Source organism: Pyrgilauda ruficollis, unplaced genomic scaffold, assembly GCF_017590135.1.
Source record: "Pyrgilauda ruficollis isolate IOZ18807 unplaced genomic scaffold, ASM1759013v1 scaffold10, whole genome shotgun sequence".
Classification (NCBI taxonomy): domain Eukaryota; kingdom Metazoa; phylum Chordata; class Aves; order Passeriformes; family Passeridae; genus Pyrgilauda; species Pyrgilauda ruficollis.
In genome coordinates, this window is record NW_024508101.1 from 4,097,480 (window position 1) to 4,115,317 (window position 17,838).

General features: G+C 42.9%; 1 protein-coding gene across 4 annotated transcripts in view; it reads left to right on the plus strand.

Moving 5' to 3' along the window:
• Positions 1-17,838, plus strand: part of FOXP1 (forkhead box P1) — a 376,939-nt gene that overhangs the window by 340,489 nt on the left and 18,612 nt on the right. For 3 of the 4 annotated variants that reach the window (XM_041460973.1, XM_041460964.1, XM_041460992.1), the window contains 4 exons: positions 5,139-5,222; positions 13,671-13,872; positions 13,964-14,043; positions 14,681-14,782. In XM_041460973.1, the coding sequence (XP_041316907.1) occupies positions 5,139-5,222; positions 13,671-13,872; positions 13,964-14,043; positions 14,681-14,782 (468 nt within the window). The remainder of the gene's footprint in view (positions 1-5,138; positions 5,223-13,670; positions 13,873-13,963; positions 14,044-14,680; positions 14,783-17,838) is intronic. The other variant, XM_041460982.1, reaches the window with a different exon arrangement.

The following is a 17,838-nucleotide window of genomic DNA, read 5'->3' on the forward strand; positions in this document are numbered from 1 at the left end:
GCTGCTCCGCCTGGGCAGCTGTGACAGTGTGTCTGTGTGTAGGCAAGAGGTTAGCAAAGAAGGGGAAATTAAAACAATGTTGTACATTATATAGTTACCAGCTATTGGAAAACCTATTTTGTATGCAAGACAGCAGTGTAGAGATATATGGAAAGCCTTGGGCTAAGTACAGAAGATAATTACATTTGGAATTTTACTGAGTTAAGTCATTTATAGCTTCAAATAGTTGGAGAGAAAAATCAGCAAAACCACACTTAAACTTCTTGTTGTTACTTTTCAAGATAAGCATTTTTTAAAAAATGCTTTTTATCTTCTTATCTTATAAATTACCCTTTTTCTTTCATAGATATTTCCTAAATTTTACTTTCAGGAACACGCTGGTCACGACACTCTTTCACTATTAGCTGAAGCAATATAAACTATTTTAATACAAGTTTTATAAAAATCAAACTACCAGTCATAAAATATCAGAGTCTTGCAGAAAATGTTATAAGAAATGGTCTGTTATTTTAACAAGTTTCTTGGGAATTAGGAAAAGAAAAATAAAAATCTACAGTCTTCCTGGTAAACTGAGATATGAGCTAATCTTTCACCAAGGTGCAGTAATATTGAGGCTGAAGGTAAATCTAGATTCTTCAGTTACAGTCAGCTTGAAAAGCATTAATCCTTCTCTCCCACAGTCACTGGGAATGGAACTACAGGAGGATGCACTGTGTTGGACAGGGACAGGACAAAGATACTTGGTTCCCACCTCTCGCTAAACCCATGCCAATATTTTTGAAAGGTTTATCAGCAGTGCATTCTGCTAATTGTTCTAAATGACTTATAGTTACAGCTTCACACCCATTTAGTGCTGCCAGTGCTCAGAGTCATTGCAAGGGAAGGCAGCATAAGGTCCATAAGACAAGACTGTAATTTCAAAGTGCTGTGAGGCCAAAAAGTTCTGGATTTAACAGTCATATAAGGTAGGTAGGTTGAGCTGGAGGCCTAATTTAGGCAGGAATGTTGATAACAGAGCGAGGCCATCTCTGCATTGGCCAGCAAGGGCAGGTGCAGGCGGAGGAGGGTGGTCCAGCTTCTGAAATTCACCTGCAGCTTCCCTCTTCTCCCTCTCCTTTCATCCTGTATCAGTCCTCTGATAGTTAAAAAAAGCCCCTAATTATGTAGAAGGGTTTGCCTTCAGTCCCTAGTGTGCCTGGTTTTGCACAGAACCATAACTAAACAAGAGTGTGCTGCCCAGCAGTGGGGTGTGCAGTGAGGATCACGGAGCTGATCCTCAGGCTGTGGTGGAGCAGTTACCAACAGTGATGACAGGCCCTCTACAGACTGAGTTTTGTGAGTTAGATAGAAAAGGCACCCACAGCCTTTACCCCTGATCTGCAGCACTGGTGAGCAGCTTTGCCTAACAGTGCAGCTGGGAATTACCAGCTTCAGGGTCCAGCGCCAGGACAAGATCTACATTTCCCACCATTTAATGCATGTACAGCTCCATCAAAACAAATTCATTTCACCTGAGGGATATACTTCAGATTTTGAGTGTGATGGACCCAAATGCTGTCCTTTTGTTGTTGTTGATTATGCTGTTATTTTACTCATTATAGTTTTATCAGTGTTAGAGATCTGTAATATCTTTCAAAGTAATTTTTAATCAACATTTTGGAAAGAAACAGGTCAAATCTGTTTTGTGTTTGATTGCAAATGCCCCTTAGCAGAAATTTTGATGTTTGGTCTTAGCATTTCCATCACAAACATACATCAAAAATCACAGGCAAGGTAGAAATCTTCTCACATTTTGCTTTGTTTAAACCATCTTGACAAGATCATTTTTTGCCATTATAAATAGTAAAAGTTGTGCTGCTGAGTAAAACACAAACACAGGAACATATCCCTGTCCTTAGCTAGTTGTTAGCTGGAATAGGATATCCATTCTGCTACCTTTGAGTGGGAAAACATTTCAGGATAGCAACAAGGGCTGTGATGAGTCTAGAGAAGTGTCTCCTAATGGAAGAAAATGAAGGCAGCTGGCCATTTTCAGTGCAGTGAAAACGCTGCTTGGGTCTATTTTCCTGCAGCATCCATTGACATGTGGATTCTAAACCTTTCTAGTGCACAGGCCAACCAGGCACGGAATGGGAGGGATGTGTTTTGGCTGCCTCTTGTACTGCCTGTGACTGGCTTCCTTCTCCTTTGTCCTTGGTGTGTCCAAAATCTTGCTGCTGAAGTGCTCTCCTGTTCCTGTTGAATGCCCTCACTGGGTTTTCATTTTCTCATTCCTGATTCTTGTCTTTATTTTTTTTGTCTGGTTTTCCTCCTGTACAATTTCTTCATCATCTGTGTTTCTAATGCCTTTCCTCTTGCTCCTTGGTCACTGCCTTGTCTAGAGCCCCTTCTGGCCTCTGCTTTCTGTGCTTCCCTCTCCTGCCTTTCCTACTGGTATAGTTGTAGGATTTAACCTCTCCAGGGAAAGCTGTGTGTCTTGGTGTCCACATTTGCAGGGCTTGTACCTTCCTCTGGATGTATTTTTGGTGGAACCACAGTTAGGCACTCACATTGTACATCCAGAGGTGAAGGAAGTCTCACAAAATGAGGCTTAGCACGGAGAACTGGATGGCTGTCTGAAAATTCAGAGCTTTCCAAATGGGTATAGGAAGAAAGAAGGAAGCTTCAGATGGGACTGTGTTGTGTTCCTCAGGCCCATGTACAGAGCAGATTCTTACCTCCGTGTCAGAGCTGTCCTTGCCCAGCAACATTATCAGTAGATCAAAAGCATTTTCCTGCCTGTTGACTATTAATTCCCATTTCTGGACCATCTACACTCCAGTGATTGTCACCAGTGAGAATTTGCTTCCACCAGTGGCTGAGCAATCCCCCATGGCTTCTTTTGTTTGACCCCACTGACCAGAGGGGCTACTAGTGACACTCTAGTTTTATATCACTACTGCTTCCTGACCTAAGGGAAAAACAGTTTAAAGAAATTCTTCAGATTTTTTTACTTCTCTTCAGTGCTTTGAAACCGAGAGACCTCTATTTTTCATAATTTAAACTCCTGCCTAACTGGGTGAGTGTTTGAATTCCTAGACTATGACAAAATGCTAGCGTGTGTCTGCCTGAAATGTCGAGAGGATCTTTAATAACCTCCATCCACCAGATTCGGCGTTAAAAGCATTGCTGAGACGATGAGTGGAAACACTACAAACAAGGACCCCGGCGGTGGGAGGGAGGTGCCCCTCTCCCTCTCTCCCTTGCCGTGGGGGCTGGAGGAAGCACAGCAGGGTGTGCCCTGGGCTGCCCGGGTGCCATCCCCTCCTGCCGCCACGCCAGGGCTGGCAGGAAGCTCTCAGGTGCCTGCCTTGTATTTATTTTGGCTACGAGATGTTGTTCTTCTGCAGTAGCCTGCAGACCAAAATTTTAACGCGCAGATGACCCCGCCAAGCAGCCCGTGTGCCCGGAGACTGCTAGGAATGAGGGATTGCACAACAGAGCTGCGCGCAGAGCACAGCTATTTCTTGGCTTAATTTGTTCTGTATGAAGCACAGCAGCTGAGGGTGAGCCCTCTCCTTTCTCTGGAGAGGTTCTCAGAGGACTCTCAGAGGGAGAAGTTCCTGCTGCAGCACTGAGATAAGAGCCTGGCACTGCCCTCAGCTCTCCTGTGAAGTGTCCAGCTCAGATTAGGATGAGATTGCAGGAGGTCTGCCATAGGTGTCAGGTTTTTCTCTCTTGCCATTGAGGTTTTTGACCAAAAGAAGAGGAGCCATTTGAAAAGTGTAGTCACACCATTTTTCCCCTTTATTTCGTTCCTGTCTTGGAAACTTCAGTGCCAGATTTTATCCCATCATGGCACAATCTCAAACCCCTCGCCTTGCAAAGAGCAGGACAACCTTGGCCATAAGGTTGTGAGTGGGGATTTATGATCAAGTCTCCTTCTATACACACTTAGCCCCACTTTACTGCTACAAACAGATGACGGTGATAAGGTGGGCAGGTTGTTCTGTGTTTTGCTGGAACATGAGCACAGTTCTCCTCTTGGCACCAGGAGTCTGGCTTGTCTAAAGCAAGAACTAAGTTCTGCAAAAACTGGCATTTGTAAGAACCTGATTCAGGTCCTCTTGAAAGCAGCAACCTTTATGTTCAGCATGCAGGTTAACAACACCCCTTTTTCATTAGTATTCTTAATATCTTTCCACTGTAATTTTTTTTGAAGAGCAGCTGGAAAAAAGTCCCATTCACACATTGAAAAAAAATCCCTTGTTTCCAAAAATAATGAAATTTAGTGTCTGTCCAGTGCATTGAAAGGCTTTGGGAAGCTGACCAGGCTATGGATACATACCAGTGAGCCAGAGATTCCAGCTATGTGGATCTCAACCATAAAATGCAAGAGACATTGAGAGCAGGGGCTTCACCATAACTCTTGGGCCTGAAGTAGCTCATGTGAAAGGATGACGACATGAGTCCTGTGGCATTGGGTGCCCAGTGATGAGTGGTTTGGGGTGATTACTGCTGCTTTCAGACTTTCCCACCCCACTGCCCTCAGCCAGAGGTCCTGCCCCATGCTCAGGTGCCCAGCCTGGTTTCCCAGGGTGACCCACTGAGGGCTCTGCCACCTTCTCAAGTCAAACCAAGGTGCTTTTGGACCCAAGGCTGCCTGCAGAGCCTGTGGAGGTGCCTCGTGTGGTTAACCACCCCAGCTGTGCTCGTTGCATGTGCCACAATGCCTATGGTTGATGTAAAGCCACAGCCCATCTGTGCCACTTGTTCTGTGCTCTGAGAGAAGGAAAACACATCCTAGAACCTGTGCCTTGCTTTCCTTCTGCTGAGCCTCCCGAGCTGGAGTGGGGCTGGTTAATAAACATGATTCACTGTTGTCTTTTAGCTGTCAAGGCTGGAGTGAAGCTCTTGGTGCCAGCAGGTCTAGCTCTTCTCACTCGAGGGCTAATGCATTTTGCTTTGGGAAACGGTGACACCCAGCACCACACATTTGCTTTACCTCACGAATAGCCCATATACAATTTCCAAACTACTCAGCAATAAAACTCTTCTGTCTCATGCCTCGGTGCCAGCTGTTTAATTAGGAATAAGCAGAGGCTGGGTTTTATTTGTACGATTAACAGAGGATATTTTTTTTTTCTCTCCCCTTCCAGCTTGCAAAAGATAAAGAGCGCCTGCAAGCCATGATGACACACCTGCATGTGAAGTCAACTGAACCAAAAGCCACCCCTCAGCCCGTAAGTACTGAACTGTGATGAAAGCAAAAACCAAACCTCTCTTTCCTGTTCCCCACTGGAACCCACACTGTGGAGCCTGGCCCATTTCAGAGCCGGCTGTGGGGAGGAGATGGGAAGTGCAGCCGGGTTTTGTCATCCCCCTCTCTTGAGGGAGTTTCAAAGTCCAGTTTGGTTCCAAAGCTGATGCACTGGGCCTTTTTCTGGCCTCATGTAAGTCACTTTGCATCACTGACTTGGGTGAAATCTTAGGAAGTGTTAGGAAGGAGTTGTAATTAAATTATATGTAGTATATTTATTTTGCTTTCTCCCGGTCTGACAGACATTTACTGTAGAAGTGACTCTAACTGCACGTTCTGATGATAATCACGGTTACCCGGTATCAGGTTTTATGCTGCTGAAACTGAGAAGGGAGACCTCCTCTACCCCAGATTGCTCTTTGAAGAAGGGGGAGTAGGGGAAGCAAGTGGCTTTGCAGCCCAGGAAAGCTCCTGGTTACCCCCAGTCCCAGGAAAATCCCCCATCTCCTTCCCTGACTGAAAGGACTCTTCTTCAGCTGTTGTTTTCTATCAGCCTCTTAATGCTGAAAATGTTCCTGGGAGCTTCCAATGATTATTCAAAATGGAGAGAGTGCTTTGCTTCTTGATTTTAAGATTTGTAAGATTTAAAGGTACACTGGCTTTATTTGATTTTGCTTTGAGTCATTGTGTGAAAATTAATTGAGCGTTGACAATCTATAGTTAGTACCAGCAATTTTAATCAATATGCAATGATGCAGCATAATGACAAAGTATTGGTTTATCTGTTTTGACTGATTTTTTTTCTATAAATAAAGCAAACACACACCCATATATGTGTGATTTATGGTGATAGAAATAAAAAGGAGTCAGACTATTAACCCAGCAAATATGGTAGCCTGCCAAGATGCAGTTGGTAGACAAAATTAATGTCTGAAACAGAACACATTACAGAGATAGAGAACATAAAATCATTAAACACTTCGCGCACACATTTTTACTAGAAAAGGATTTCTCAGTTTCCGTGTAGTTGGAAATAAATGGCTGCAGAAGTGCATAGGGAGGCTACTAGATAGAAAATTGCAGGCTATTCAGTAACACTGGAGCAGATGTCATAGTCAACGGGAAACTTCCTTGCCTTTTTGGAGAGAGTTGAGTGGTAGGTACGAACCCTTCCATGTAAGCTGTTGAGATGCCTAAAATTGCTTGGTCTGGTGGACACCAGCCCTCTAGAGTAGAAACTACTGGCAGTGCCTATAAAAATAGCATTCTTCTAGTTCCTCACATCCATCCCAGCCCGAATGCAAATGCTTCAGCGCATTGTTGGCAAAGTGTGTAGACCCAACAGAATGGAGAGGAGGTTTGGTTTCTATAGCTCTTACTGGATTAAAAATTAAAACAGCGGAATAATCTGGGAGTCTCAAAGCACTCTGCCTTGAGGCCTTTCGTAACAGCAGTGCCCCTCAGGAGGAAGGATTACAAACTGAAGGGAGGAAATCATCAGAAGGAGAGCGGTGTTTGGCAAGGCTGCTCGTGATCGATGCCGGGCTGCCGAGGGCAGGGAGCTTTGGAGGGTCTCGTAGGCTACGGAGATACCGGGCGGCGTCGCCATGAAGATTAGTGTTAACAGCTAATAAACAGGGAAAAGCAGAGGGAAAAAAACCCGTGAACGCAGGGGGAAAAGGGCTGTCTTGATTAGTATTAAAAATGTTTTACATTCTGGAAAATTATAGCTTTGTTGGGGACCTCCTACTAAATTTATTTTTAACTGCTCTATTGAAAATTCTGTACCACTAGTCAACATTATCTCTCAGTTGCTCAGCACAGTGTTTCTTTATTAAAAGAAATAGGCATGAATATTTTTGACTGAAAAATTAATAGCTTTTGAATTCATACACAGCAGGTTTTCTTTTGCAAAGAAGTCCAATATCGCTGCACAGCACTTCTATAACCATTTATTTAGAGTCCAAGTCAAACCTTTGACAGCTAGAGCAGTGTTACAAGCCAACATAAAGAACTCCAAGATGTAAACCAACAATAGGCAGTCTGTGTGAGGTTTGCCATTGTCAAATACATAGATTGTTTGGATTAGTTTATGTAAATGTACTGTTGTATTACCCTTCGGAAAAAAAAAGATCACATTTGTGTATGAAAAGTGGTTTCGTTCACAGGCAGCATTATAAATTCCTTATCCTTTAACTTACATGTTAGAAGTAAAAATTGGTGCCTGACAGGCCTATATTGTGTGGCACTCTGTTGTTGGATTGAAACTGCCTTCTTTTCATTTATTGAAATATAGAAAAATTTATTATAGATACCATCTGATAAATCAGAAATTATTAAAATATGTATAGGTGAAGCATTTGAAAATTAATTATAAAATGTAGAAGTATGGTGTTTTGCATAAATTGTGCTTTCCTAGTGAAAAAAATATACAGGCATTGCATAGACTCTGCTAGACCCTCATCCTTTCAACTCAGTGGGATAGGACTTTGGTAAAAAGATCTGATGACCATTATTGCACTGCAAAGTAGTCTTTACATCCAGTAATTAATTTTTTTTTTTCTGCCAACGTAACTAATGCAAGGTATGTGTTAGAACTAATATATTACAGTACTTCGGTGATTTTAAAGGAAAAAGCGTCTGCAAATCCAAACATAGCAGTGAGTTGGGATTTAAAATTACAGCCTTTTCATGACTCAGAAAATGTTTTTATTCTGCTTAAAGGATTTTAATGCTTGTTTTAAACTATTTTGTTACTGTCAGGCAAGATGGTACGTGAGCATCTGTGTTAACCATGTGCCATGTGTAATCCACACTGACCACTTGTGCCATCTTTGCCTTCTGGGCTTCAGACAGTAGTTGAGTGTATGGTGTTGGACCACAGCCAAGTTATTGAGGGTTGTGCATCAATTCAAAACTCACCTAGCTCATGGGAAGAGTTGCTTGTCTGATTTAGTCATGTCCATCCATCCCATCCCCACCTTTGGGTGTCTTTAGCTCTTCACAGTAATTTTGAGCTTGGCAGGGGTGGTGGAGTGGCCCCTGCATTTCAGCCCACCAAGAAACCTGCTCAGTAAAGCTTTCTAGTCCTACTGAAGTCGATGAGATTTAAACACATTCCTCTGTGGTGTAGTGGTGATGGCCCAAATCACTGGCAGACTACGTGGGCAGGGAGGTGCTGTCGGTGTCTGGTGCTGCTCCCCAGGGGCTGCTGGGCAGGCAGGAAGGGGTCTGGGGTGCAGGGGTACATCCCAGGAACTGGGGCAGTGCTCAGGATCACCTTTAAAAACACCCAGCTTTATAATGAAAATGCTCAGCATTCAAAGCAGTTCAAAAGAAAACAGAGCTATCTCAGAGCTCAGCACTTGGAGCAGGCAGCGTTGTTCCCGTCCGTGCTACATGGGTTGTTTTGGTGGGACTGAGGGACCTGAGTAAAGTGAGAACAAAGCCATGAGACAGAATAGGCTGTGACGTGTTTTGGTAAGGTGAACTTTTTTTCAAGGTAAAAAAACAAAACCACAACACAAAAGCCGGAACAGCGATTTCTCAAGAACTGTCATCCTGGTTTTGCTATTAAGGTACCCCCCCAACATGCTGTTTTCATCGGTGTTAGCCATCAGCATAATAGGTTCAAATGGAAATGTGCTTTCTTCTGCGAGGATTAACTTGTGTCGAAGTTCATAGGAAGGGAAGGAGAAGGAAAAAGCATCAACCAACAAGTAATTCTTCATACTAGGTGCTGTAACTATCTTTTAAAAATAGACAGAAAACTTTTAAAGGCCCTTCTGGCACTTTAAATAAGATGCACTGTTAGATATCCCTTCTTTAATGTATTTTTTTACCATAACCATAGCAGTTATGATTGTTTTGAAATACTGTTTTTAGCAACTGTAATAACAAAGCATTAAAAAAAAAAGTCTTTTAACTGTTGAGGTAGTGACTGAGCATTTTAGCTGCTGTAGCCATACTTTATAGTTTGAAAAAATAACGATATGCAGCAATAAAGAGAGATTCTCAAGCACAACAAAAGCTGTTTTATATACTGGTTTTCATTAAGTCTCACTCCTCAGCTTCAGTTTCCTTAGTATTCCTGCCAATAACAACACCTGCTAAGTGATTGCTGCCTGCCAGGCTCTGCATCCAATACACTGATGTGTCCAGGCTGAAACAGGGAGAGGAAGACACGGCACTGAACAAAGTTTTAGGCCCAGTATTCACTTTCTCTCACCCTCACCCTCAATGTCAAGAAAAGGAAGTTATTCTCCATAGTATTCCAGTCCCAGGAGCTCAGTGCAGATAAGTCCTCAGCCTCAGCTGGGCCCAGAGCAGCAGCACCCATTGCAGGGGAGTCACTGGGTATGGCCTCACTGTGACCCTTAGAAACTTTTTTTTCCCTTTTTTTAAAAGAGTTTCAGTGCTATTTTATGTGCAGCCACTATTGTCATGTAAAATATTTACACAGAAAGAAATCAGACTTAGTCCTAGTGGGAGAGCCGCTAACTGGAAATCTGTTTTTTTAAACTGGGTGATAGTGTGGGTTACCTCTGCCTTGTTTATATCTAAAGAAAAAAAAGCAAATTACTCAGTTTTCACCTTTAATAGGGAGACATGACTATCTCTTGAAAGGAAAGGTTAATAATAAAGTCCTAAGCAGGCTATTGAGCGCTGAGATAATTATGGCAGTTATGAATGACCAAGTCAAAACAGTATGAGCAAATATTCTCAAAAACCAAAACTCAACAAAACAATCAACAGAGTTCAGTGATTGAATTTGAAGAATTTTAGGACTTAACATCTGCTGTGACATTTGCTGTGTTTTTTTGCTGTGGTTTTTTTTTGGGGGGGAGTGGTGTTTTTTTAATTATTATTTTTGGGTTTGGTTGTTTTTTGAAGGCTGAAGGAAATCCTCCCTCCCCCCATTCCCAGGACAAATATTACAAAAACATTTTAACTCCTTGGTGTAGGGGTGAACTCTGAGTGCCCACATTGCTGCAGTGCAAGAGTTCTTGCTCACTCTGTGGCTTGGGTTCCCTCCCCTCTGCCAGCAGTGATACTCATCCAAAAATTACGGTATGTGGGAAACAGCCTGTGTACAAAATACCAATGCGAACAACTTTTCTAATCATAGTAACTTGTTTTTAAATAGCAAATGCAAACAGGGAGAAACCATGTAGAGTTTCCATCAGGAAAAGAAACCCTCCCAGCCCAGTCCCTCCCTGATCTTTGCCCTGCACAGTCATCCACGGCTGCTTCCACGTTTCTAGTTGACGCCAATATTAAGATTTAATAGTTTACCATTCAGATTAATAATTCAAGATGGCAACAAAACCAACACCATTCATAATTTGTTATTCTGCTCTAATTCACAACCGATTTTTCAGCCTTGGCGCTATCGACGCAACAAAGCAAGCGGCAGCGAGAGGCTGTGGAGGGAGTGCAGCCCTCTCCTCCCTCACCCTGGCTCGGGTTTGGGGAACCCAGCTGGAAGAGGAGAGTGTCATCAAATAAAACACGGAAAACGGAAAAACTTCACTAGCGATGGACAAGGTCGTGTTTCATTAACTTGTTGGTTCAGGCTCACAAATGGTCGTCGGAGGTGAAACGCGGCAGACTCGCTGCGTTCCAGCTTTTTGTTCTCTCTTTCCTCACAGACTGCAGTCATGTTTAATTTGGAAACTGGGCTCCTTTGGCAAATTAGCAATTAGAACAATTTTGTGGGAATATGTATATGTGTCATTAGGTTTCCTGCAAATTAATAGCGAGAGCAGAGGTCAGGCAGAAATTTTCCACTTGACTGCAGCTCCTCTGTTGAGATTTGGCACTTTGTTTTGGAACGGCCACAGCTGCTCAAAGCCACAGTCTTCCTTTAGGAACTGTCTTTTAATTAGTTTACCTCATAGCCATTATTACAAATATTACTGCCTCCCCTCCTTGAAATAAAATTACTGTTTCTACAAAATATTCCGGTGACATCTTGCACCACTGCACATTGATGGTGGGGTCACTTGGATGCAGCATTTAATCATTAGATCACCTCCATAAGCATCTCCTAATTAGAGTCCTTACAATACAATTTTATCTGGTAATTAGCTGAGATTGGCTGCTTCCTCTGTAGCTTATTAGTGGCAGCCCAGCAGTGGGTGTGAATCACAGTGTCATTTGTCAAGCCTGTTAAAGCCCCCCCCCCCCTTTGCTCGTCCTCTTCTCTGTTTATTCCTCGTCGCTACCTATGCTGTAAAGCCTAAAGAAATTTAACTCGATTCAGATTCTTTAAGCAGGGAATGCTGACCTTTGTGGATCCTTTCTCAAGCTTCCCTACTAGAAACAGATTAAATGTTAAGTTTTTACATGCTGAAAAAGGAAGGGGGCTCTTTTGAAATGGAGTAGTTGGGAGCCGTAATGATGAAGCAGGAGCAGTGATCTTTCCAACGGGAGGGCCAGGCTGCCAAGCCTGCACTGAGAAGGGCACTTAAAACTGATGCAGATTTCCTCGCAGTTATTGGACTGTTAAAATGTCCATTTAGAAACTGAGATAAAATACAGTAGATTTAATTTCATGGTGAGACCTGTCAGTTGCACTATTATTATCATCACTGGTCCTTTTATCATATGTAATAGATGGATAGATGGATAACAGGGAGACATTACTGTATATATGTCCCTAATCAGTGTCCTTAAATCAGGCCAGTCAATGAGCAGACTGGGTGGCACATGGTGGCAGTGCGTGGTGGCACCAGGGTGGTTTAAACCTCTAGAGAGGTGATGGTTCATGGTGGAGCTGGGATCAATACCTGCCTTTTATCACCTTCACCATCCCTCTCTGGGTTCATGCTCCCTGGCTTTGCCATGAAGTGTTAAATATTTCCCACTGGAAGGCAAGGGAATTTGTAAGCCCCTGCAGGGAAAGGTGTGTGTTTGCAGGTCTGCTGCTCACCACGTTCTTCCCTTGAAGCAGCATCAGGGCTGTGCCAGGAGTTTGTGGCTGGGGTTTCCCTCAGCTCCTTCTCACTGTCAGGAAGGACAAGCAATCACAATTTATCTTCCCTCAGCTGAGCCCTTTCTGTGGGCGATGGGCTTTTTGTGTTGGTATCCTCTCTGTAATACTACAGCTCTTTATTTTCCACTACCTTTGTTTGGGATAAATCCTATTATTTTTTAAAAGCAACATTATTTGTGGCTATTAATTCATATGAGGAATGCTAATAGGAGTTTTCTTATCTGGTTACTTCCATACAAGGAAAATTATCACAGTGCCTTATGGATAAACATGAGATTTTGGGGGCATGGCTGTGTCGTGTGCCTTGCCTTCATCTCAGAAGGTTTAATATCTAGCAAAAAAGGAATTTTAATCATGAACAAAAGTTGTAAAATTCTGGCCCTGTTAAATTCAGTAGGAATTTTGCTACTGACTTCAGGGAGGGTCAGGATTTCACCAATATTATTCGTGAAACCACCTAAGGGAAGGAAATGTGGAAGTAGTCAAAGAACCCTTTTCTTGGTAGTCTTCTGTGATGTTGTAGTTAAGGGATTGGATTGTTTGTTTAAAATACTTCAGCAGCAGCAGCCTCTTGGGATGGGGCGTCACCTTTCAAAGGATGTTGTAGGGCAGAAAGAAAGGGTTGGGGAGGAATGTGGATGCTGGTTATATAAATAGGTTGTGTATCGAAAACAGTCGGGTTGGAGCTGGGTTTGATACCCAATCCTGGAGGCAGGTGTGTTTTACAGCCTGCTGTGGCACACTGCCACACCAGTGGGGCCAGGCTTCGTGCAGGTAACACCAATGCCTTCCATCCTGGGAGGGAAAAACAGAGTGGTGCCACTTGTGCTGGGCTGAATGCTCACAGTATTTCATGCACTGTGATTAATTAAATTATTCCAGTGTTAACCTACTCTGGGCTTTGCTTTTAAAATGGATGAACAGAGAGGAAAAAAAAAGAAAAGCCGAAATGCTGAAGAGAGAGATTGTGTTTCTCCCTAGCATGTCCCTAGGAAAGTCTTGTCTTTTATTTTAAGCCTGATGCCTTCAATGAAATATCCAGGAAGACTGATTAGAAGCCATGCATAATGATAGCATGGAAATCAGAGAGGTGTGGGGTTTAGACTCTGAAACAATGAAACTTGAAGTAAAATATTAAAATGATCATGTACTGTGCGAGATTTTCTATTAAGATTTAGATAAAAATTCATGATTTGTTCTTTAGGCGGCAGGCTGTGTTGCTCTGTTTTTTAAACCCATTTGGAGATACATATATGTAATTATTATTTATTTCCCTTTGCTGGCTCTTAACGGAGATGTTACAGCAGCACTTTGTGCTGAAGCTGCAGTGTCTGCTCGTAACTGAGGGACACTCCAGTATCGAGGGTTTCCTCTGCAGCCCTTAACCATCCAGAAACGCTGTTTGTAACGACCCCCTCGTCCTTCCCTCCGCAGCTGAATCTGGTATCGAGCGTCACGCTTTCCAAGACCGCGTCCGAGGCGTCTCCGCAGAGTTTACCTCATACTCCCACCACCCCGACTGCGCCCATCACTCCCGTCACGCAGGGACCGTCGGTCATCACTACCACGAGCATGCACAACGTCGGACCCATCCGGAGGCGGTACTCGGACAAGTACAACGTCCCCATCTCTTCAGGTAACGGGGTTCTGCTGGCACAGCCCCCGCGTTCGCCCGCGGCCCGGCGGCGTCGGGCTGTGATGATAACAGAACAACTGCTCTTATTTAGCAGATATTGCCCAGAACCAAGAATTTTATAAGAACGCAGAAGTTAGACCACCATTCACGTATGCATCTTTAATTAGACAGGTAAGCTGTGCCAAACACACGCGTCTGGATTAGGAAAAAAGTATATCTCACTATATGTGCTGGATTAAATAGATTTTCAAACCTTTGGTATGTAAGCGTGCTCAAATGCTCAAACCTTTACTATAAGGGTTTTTAGAACTGCAATATATAACATAATTGCTTTTGATTAAGTATTACAATACGATGTGATTATTAGGAAATTCATTTCACACAACAGTGAAAATGAGCCTGTTTAAAGATGGCAAGTCAATTATCACAAGCTACAGTAATCTCTGATCCCTAGAATTAATCTGAGCTCTAAATAATTACTGAGCTTTAATCAGCTAGTGAAATGTTTTGCATTTCTCTTTGATTCTGCTTTATGAATGACTAATAAATTAATATTTCTGTAAGGAAACAGAAATAAAAACTCAAAACAATTAGATAATTCCATTTTGAATTTTGCCATTGAACTGTTAAATACAGCCATTAATCTTAGTTCATATTGTGAAAACCCTCCTTTCGATTTCTTGCTCCAAATCTCTTCTTTTTCATTCTTCCTTTCTTCCCTTTTCTTTGTATCTGGCAAAGTAAAACTGTGAGCGTGTTTTGTACTGGTGTGCTGGTAACTGATCTTGCAATCGCTTTGCTCCACAAGGCCATCCTGGAATCTCCTGAAAAACAGCTAACACTAAACGAAATCTACAACTGGTTCACGCGGATGTTCGCCTACTTCCGACGCAACGCGGCGACGTGGAAGGTAAGGCTGAGCCCACCTCCTGCCTTTGCTCTCTGCCATGTACAGAGCAGACCTTGCTGATGACATAAATTGTCCCGACGTGGGGACATGAAAAATTTAGATCGGCAGTTGTGACACGCGCCGGGTGCCTTATCTGCAGGAACAATTTGATATTTGGCAGAAAAAATTCCTCTGCCTTTGAAAACCACTAATTGAATCCCCATTATTGGCTTTTATGTTCTGTGATTATGCCATGAGTTCCTCTGTGTGGTTGCTACGAGCAGGGAAACTCAGGCTTCTCAGCCGGAACATATTAGAAAATTAAAAAAAAAAAAAAAAAAAGGAGGTAAAGTTCTCGTGTCAGTAGAAGATATACTGTTCATCTTTTTAGCTATTCAGGTTTTAATCACAACCATTTTTTCTCTAGGATCTGTAGATCAGTGGATTTCTTTCTTCAGTCGATTGGCTCTTAACTACATAAACAGCTGTTATAAACTTCCTCTCTGTTTTTTTTTAATCACACAGCAGAAGCTTATTGAATTTAATATGCAAGAAGCAAGCTCCTCAATGAGAAATGTCTTTAACAGAAAAAGACATGGGGTTTTGGACTTCTAATTTCCTTTGATAACTGTCACACATACTGTTAGATGAGAGGTTTGGGGCGTTAATTTTATTCTGTATTTTGGGGGGCCACTCTTTTTCTTTAATCATAGCACTTTAATAGTCATATTGACTTCTGAATCCAGAGCAAACACAAATGAATGATTCAAATAACTGGATGTTGTGTTGCTGTAAAAACTGTACCCTGGTGCTTGGAATCTCTCTTAATCCAGACAGCACTGTTGTTCTCAAACAACTTCAAATGACCAGGTAGTATGAATAGGTCCCATACATGCTGTTCCATCAGCTCTTTCTGTTTTTCCTGTCCCAGCCTGCATTTAAGATTAATTCCTTCAGCGGATGGAGCTAAAAATGGTCCTTGGAAGTTAGCTTGGTTTTTAGTGGCATGGTTTTCGTTTCATTCAGACCCCAGCACAATTTTGTACGTTTTCAACCCTGGTCTAGAAGCTCTTAAGTTCAGGAAAACTTTCTGTGATTGCTGCTTTGATTCTTCCCTGCAGTTGGAAAACATGAGCAGTACTCAACTTTGCAGCTTCCTTACTATCCAGAAAGGAAATTAACTTTCCCTGATTTAAGATCCTTTTAGACCTGCCTGTCTTTTGCTGCTGGAGTGCTTCCAGTAGGGCTTTTCAGCAGCTGCAGGTGTGGGTGCTAAAGTAAAAATCCTATTTAGTTCCAGCAGCAAAGGGAAGTGGAGGGAGGAGTGAAAGAAGGCAGCAGGCAGTCCTGGCTGTATCTCCTGTGAGCCTAGTTTTGGGAATTAGCTTTTGGCATCCCAAAAAACCCAGTCCCAGGAGCCAGTGGAGATACAGAAGAGCAGCAGAGAGGCTGACCTGCAGATTCTCAGGCTTGTAGAAGGACGCTGTGTGTCCCAGGGAGGCAGATGCCTTCTCCTTGGACACCTTGACCTTATGTAGGTGTCCAGGTCCTGCCTCATGTAACAGGAAAGAAAAGCTTCACCCCACATCCACCAGCACCAGCAAAATAGACAACTGGTTGGAGTAGTGCAGGTTTTTGTGCTGGAGACTGCTCAGATTTCTGCCAGCCCCCAGGAACAGCAGGGATGAAAATGCAGCTCTGGATTGGCATGACGGGAAGCCCACGGGGTGCAGAACGAGCACAAGGGGCTAATTGCAGAATCAGAATAATTTGAATATATATGTGCTGATTTGTGCTCACCTTCAGCTAATGCTTAGGGGGCATTTGGGTCACTGTTCCCCAAGTTTAGGGTCAGGGTTAGGTGTGGACAGGCTTCCCTGAGCCCTATTTCAAAAACAGAGAAAAGTGCAAGAATAAAGACCTTAAAAACTGAACGTCTTTCCCAAAATGCAGTATGGCAGAGCCTGAGCACTTATTAAAATAACAAACCCTTTCATTTACTACATTCAAGCATGTTCAGGGTAATTTTTCTGCAGAAGTGGCTTGCATACAAATATTTTTAACAAGGTAAATATATAATCTTACAATAATAGCTCCTAATTTTTCTGTTAAGCTGATTGCTGGTGCAGCACTGTGAACTGGTTCTGACAGGTCAGAGGCAATGTCTGTTTGCTTTTATTTTTTGGAGTAATTTGCTGGCACAGAGTCACAGCCATGAGGCACAGGCTGCAGGTGTGGCTCTGACACGTTGGGGTATTGTTCACATAAAACTGTTAGATAGCAAGTATCCAGAGGCAGGGGAAACACAACAATTTTTTTCTGGCATGAGTTCCTTAAATAAGTGATCACATGGAAAATAGAAAATGAGGGCAACACTTCATGGACGTCTTGTAAATACTCAACTTCTCTGTCTCAACGTATCCAGCAAGAGCCCTGTCCCACAGCCTTAAACATCAGTTGCAAATGGACTCCAAGAGAACAAGAACAGTCTGTAAAGTATTTATCCAACATTAAATTTATTTAAAGAAAAACACAAATATTCCTGCTCAACCCTGTCTTTAGAGACTATTTACAAACTCTGAGGACTCCCTTTGCTGGGCTTTGCCGTGTGCGTTTGATCAACTGCTGTATGAGCCACAAGATCAGCTTTCACTGGGGGAAATAGCGTTATTATTCTTACATTTTGCTCCAGACTTGACAGTGTTCCCATTTTCACAGGAAACTGCCTGAGTTACCCAGATGTGGGCCGGCAGCCGTGTGTCGGGTTGCACTAGTGCGGCACCCACCAGCAGTTGCTGAGCTGGCTGATTTCAGCTCGTAAGGTGTGGGGCGTTTACTTGTTTTTCCTCCACCTCAAAATCAGGGATTTTGCCAAAAAATGTCAACAGTACTGAAATCTGGAAGAGGTGGGAGGGAGGAAAAAAACCCTATTAAAAAGTAAGAGCAGAAAGAAGAAAATAAGGGCAGAAAAAAGCAGGCCTGATGGACAGGTTGACTTTCTGCTAGATTTCTTCCTTGCTGAGAGGAAAAGCATATTTGAGGTTTATTGTTTCACCAGTTCAGAAGCAGATCGATGT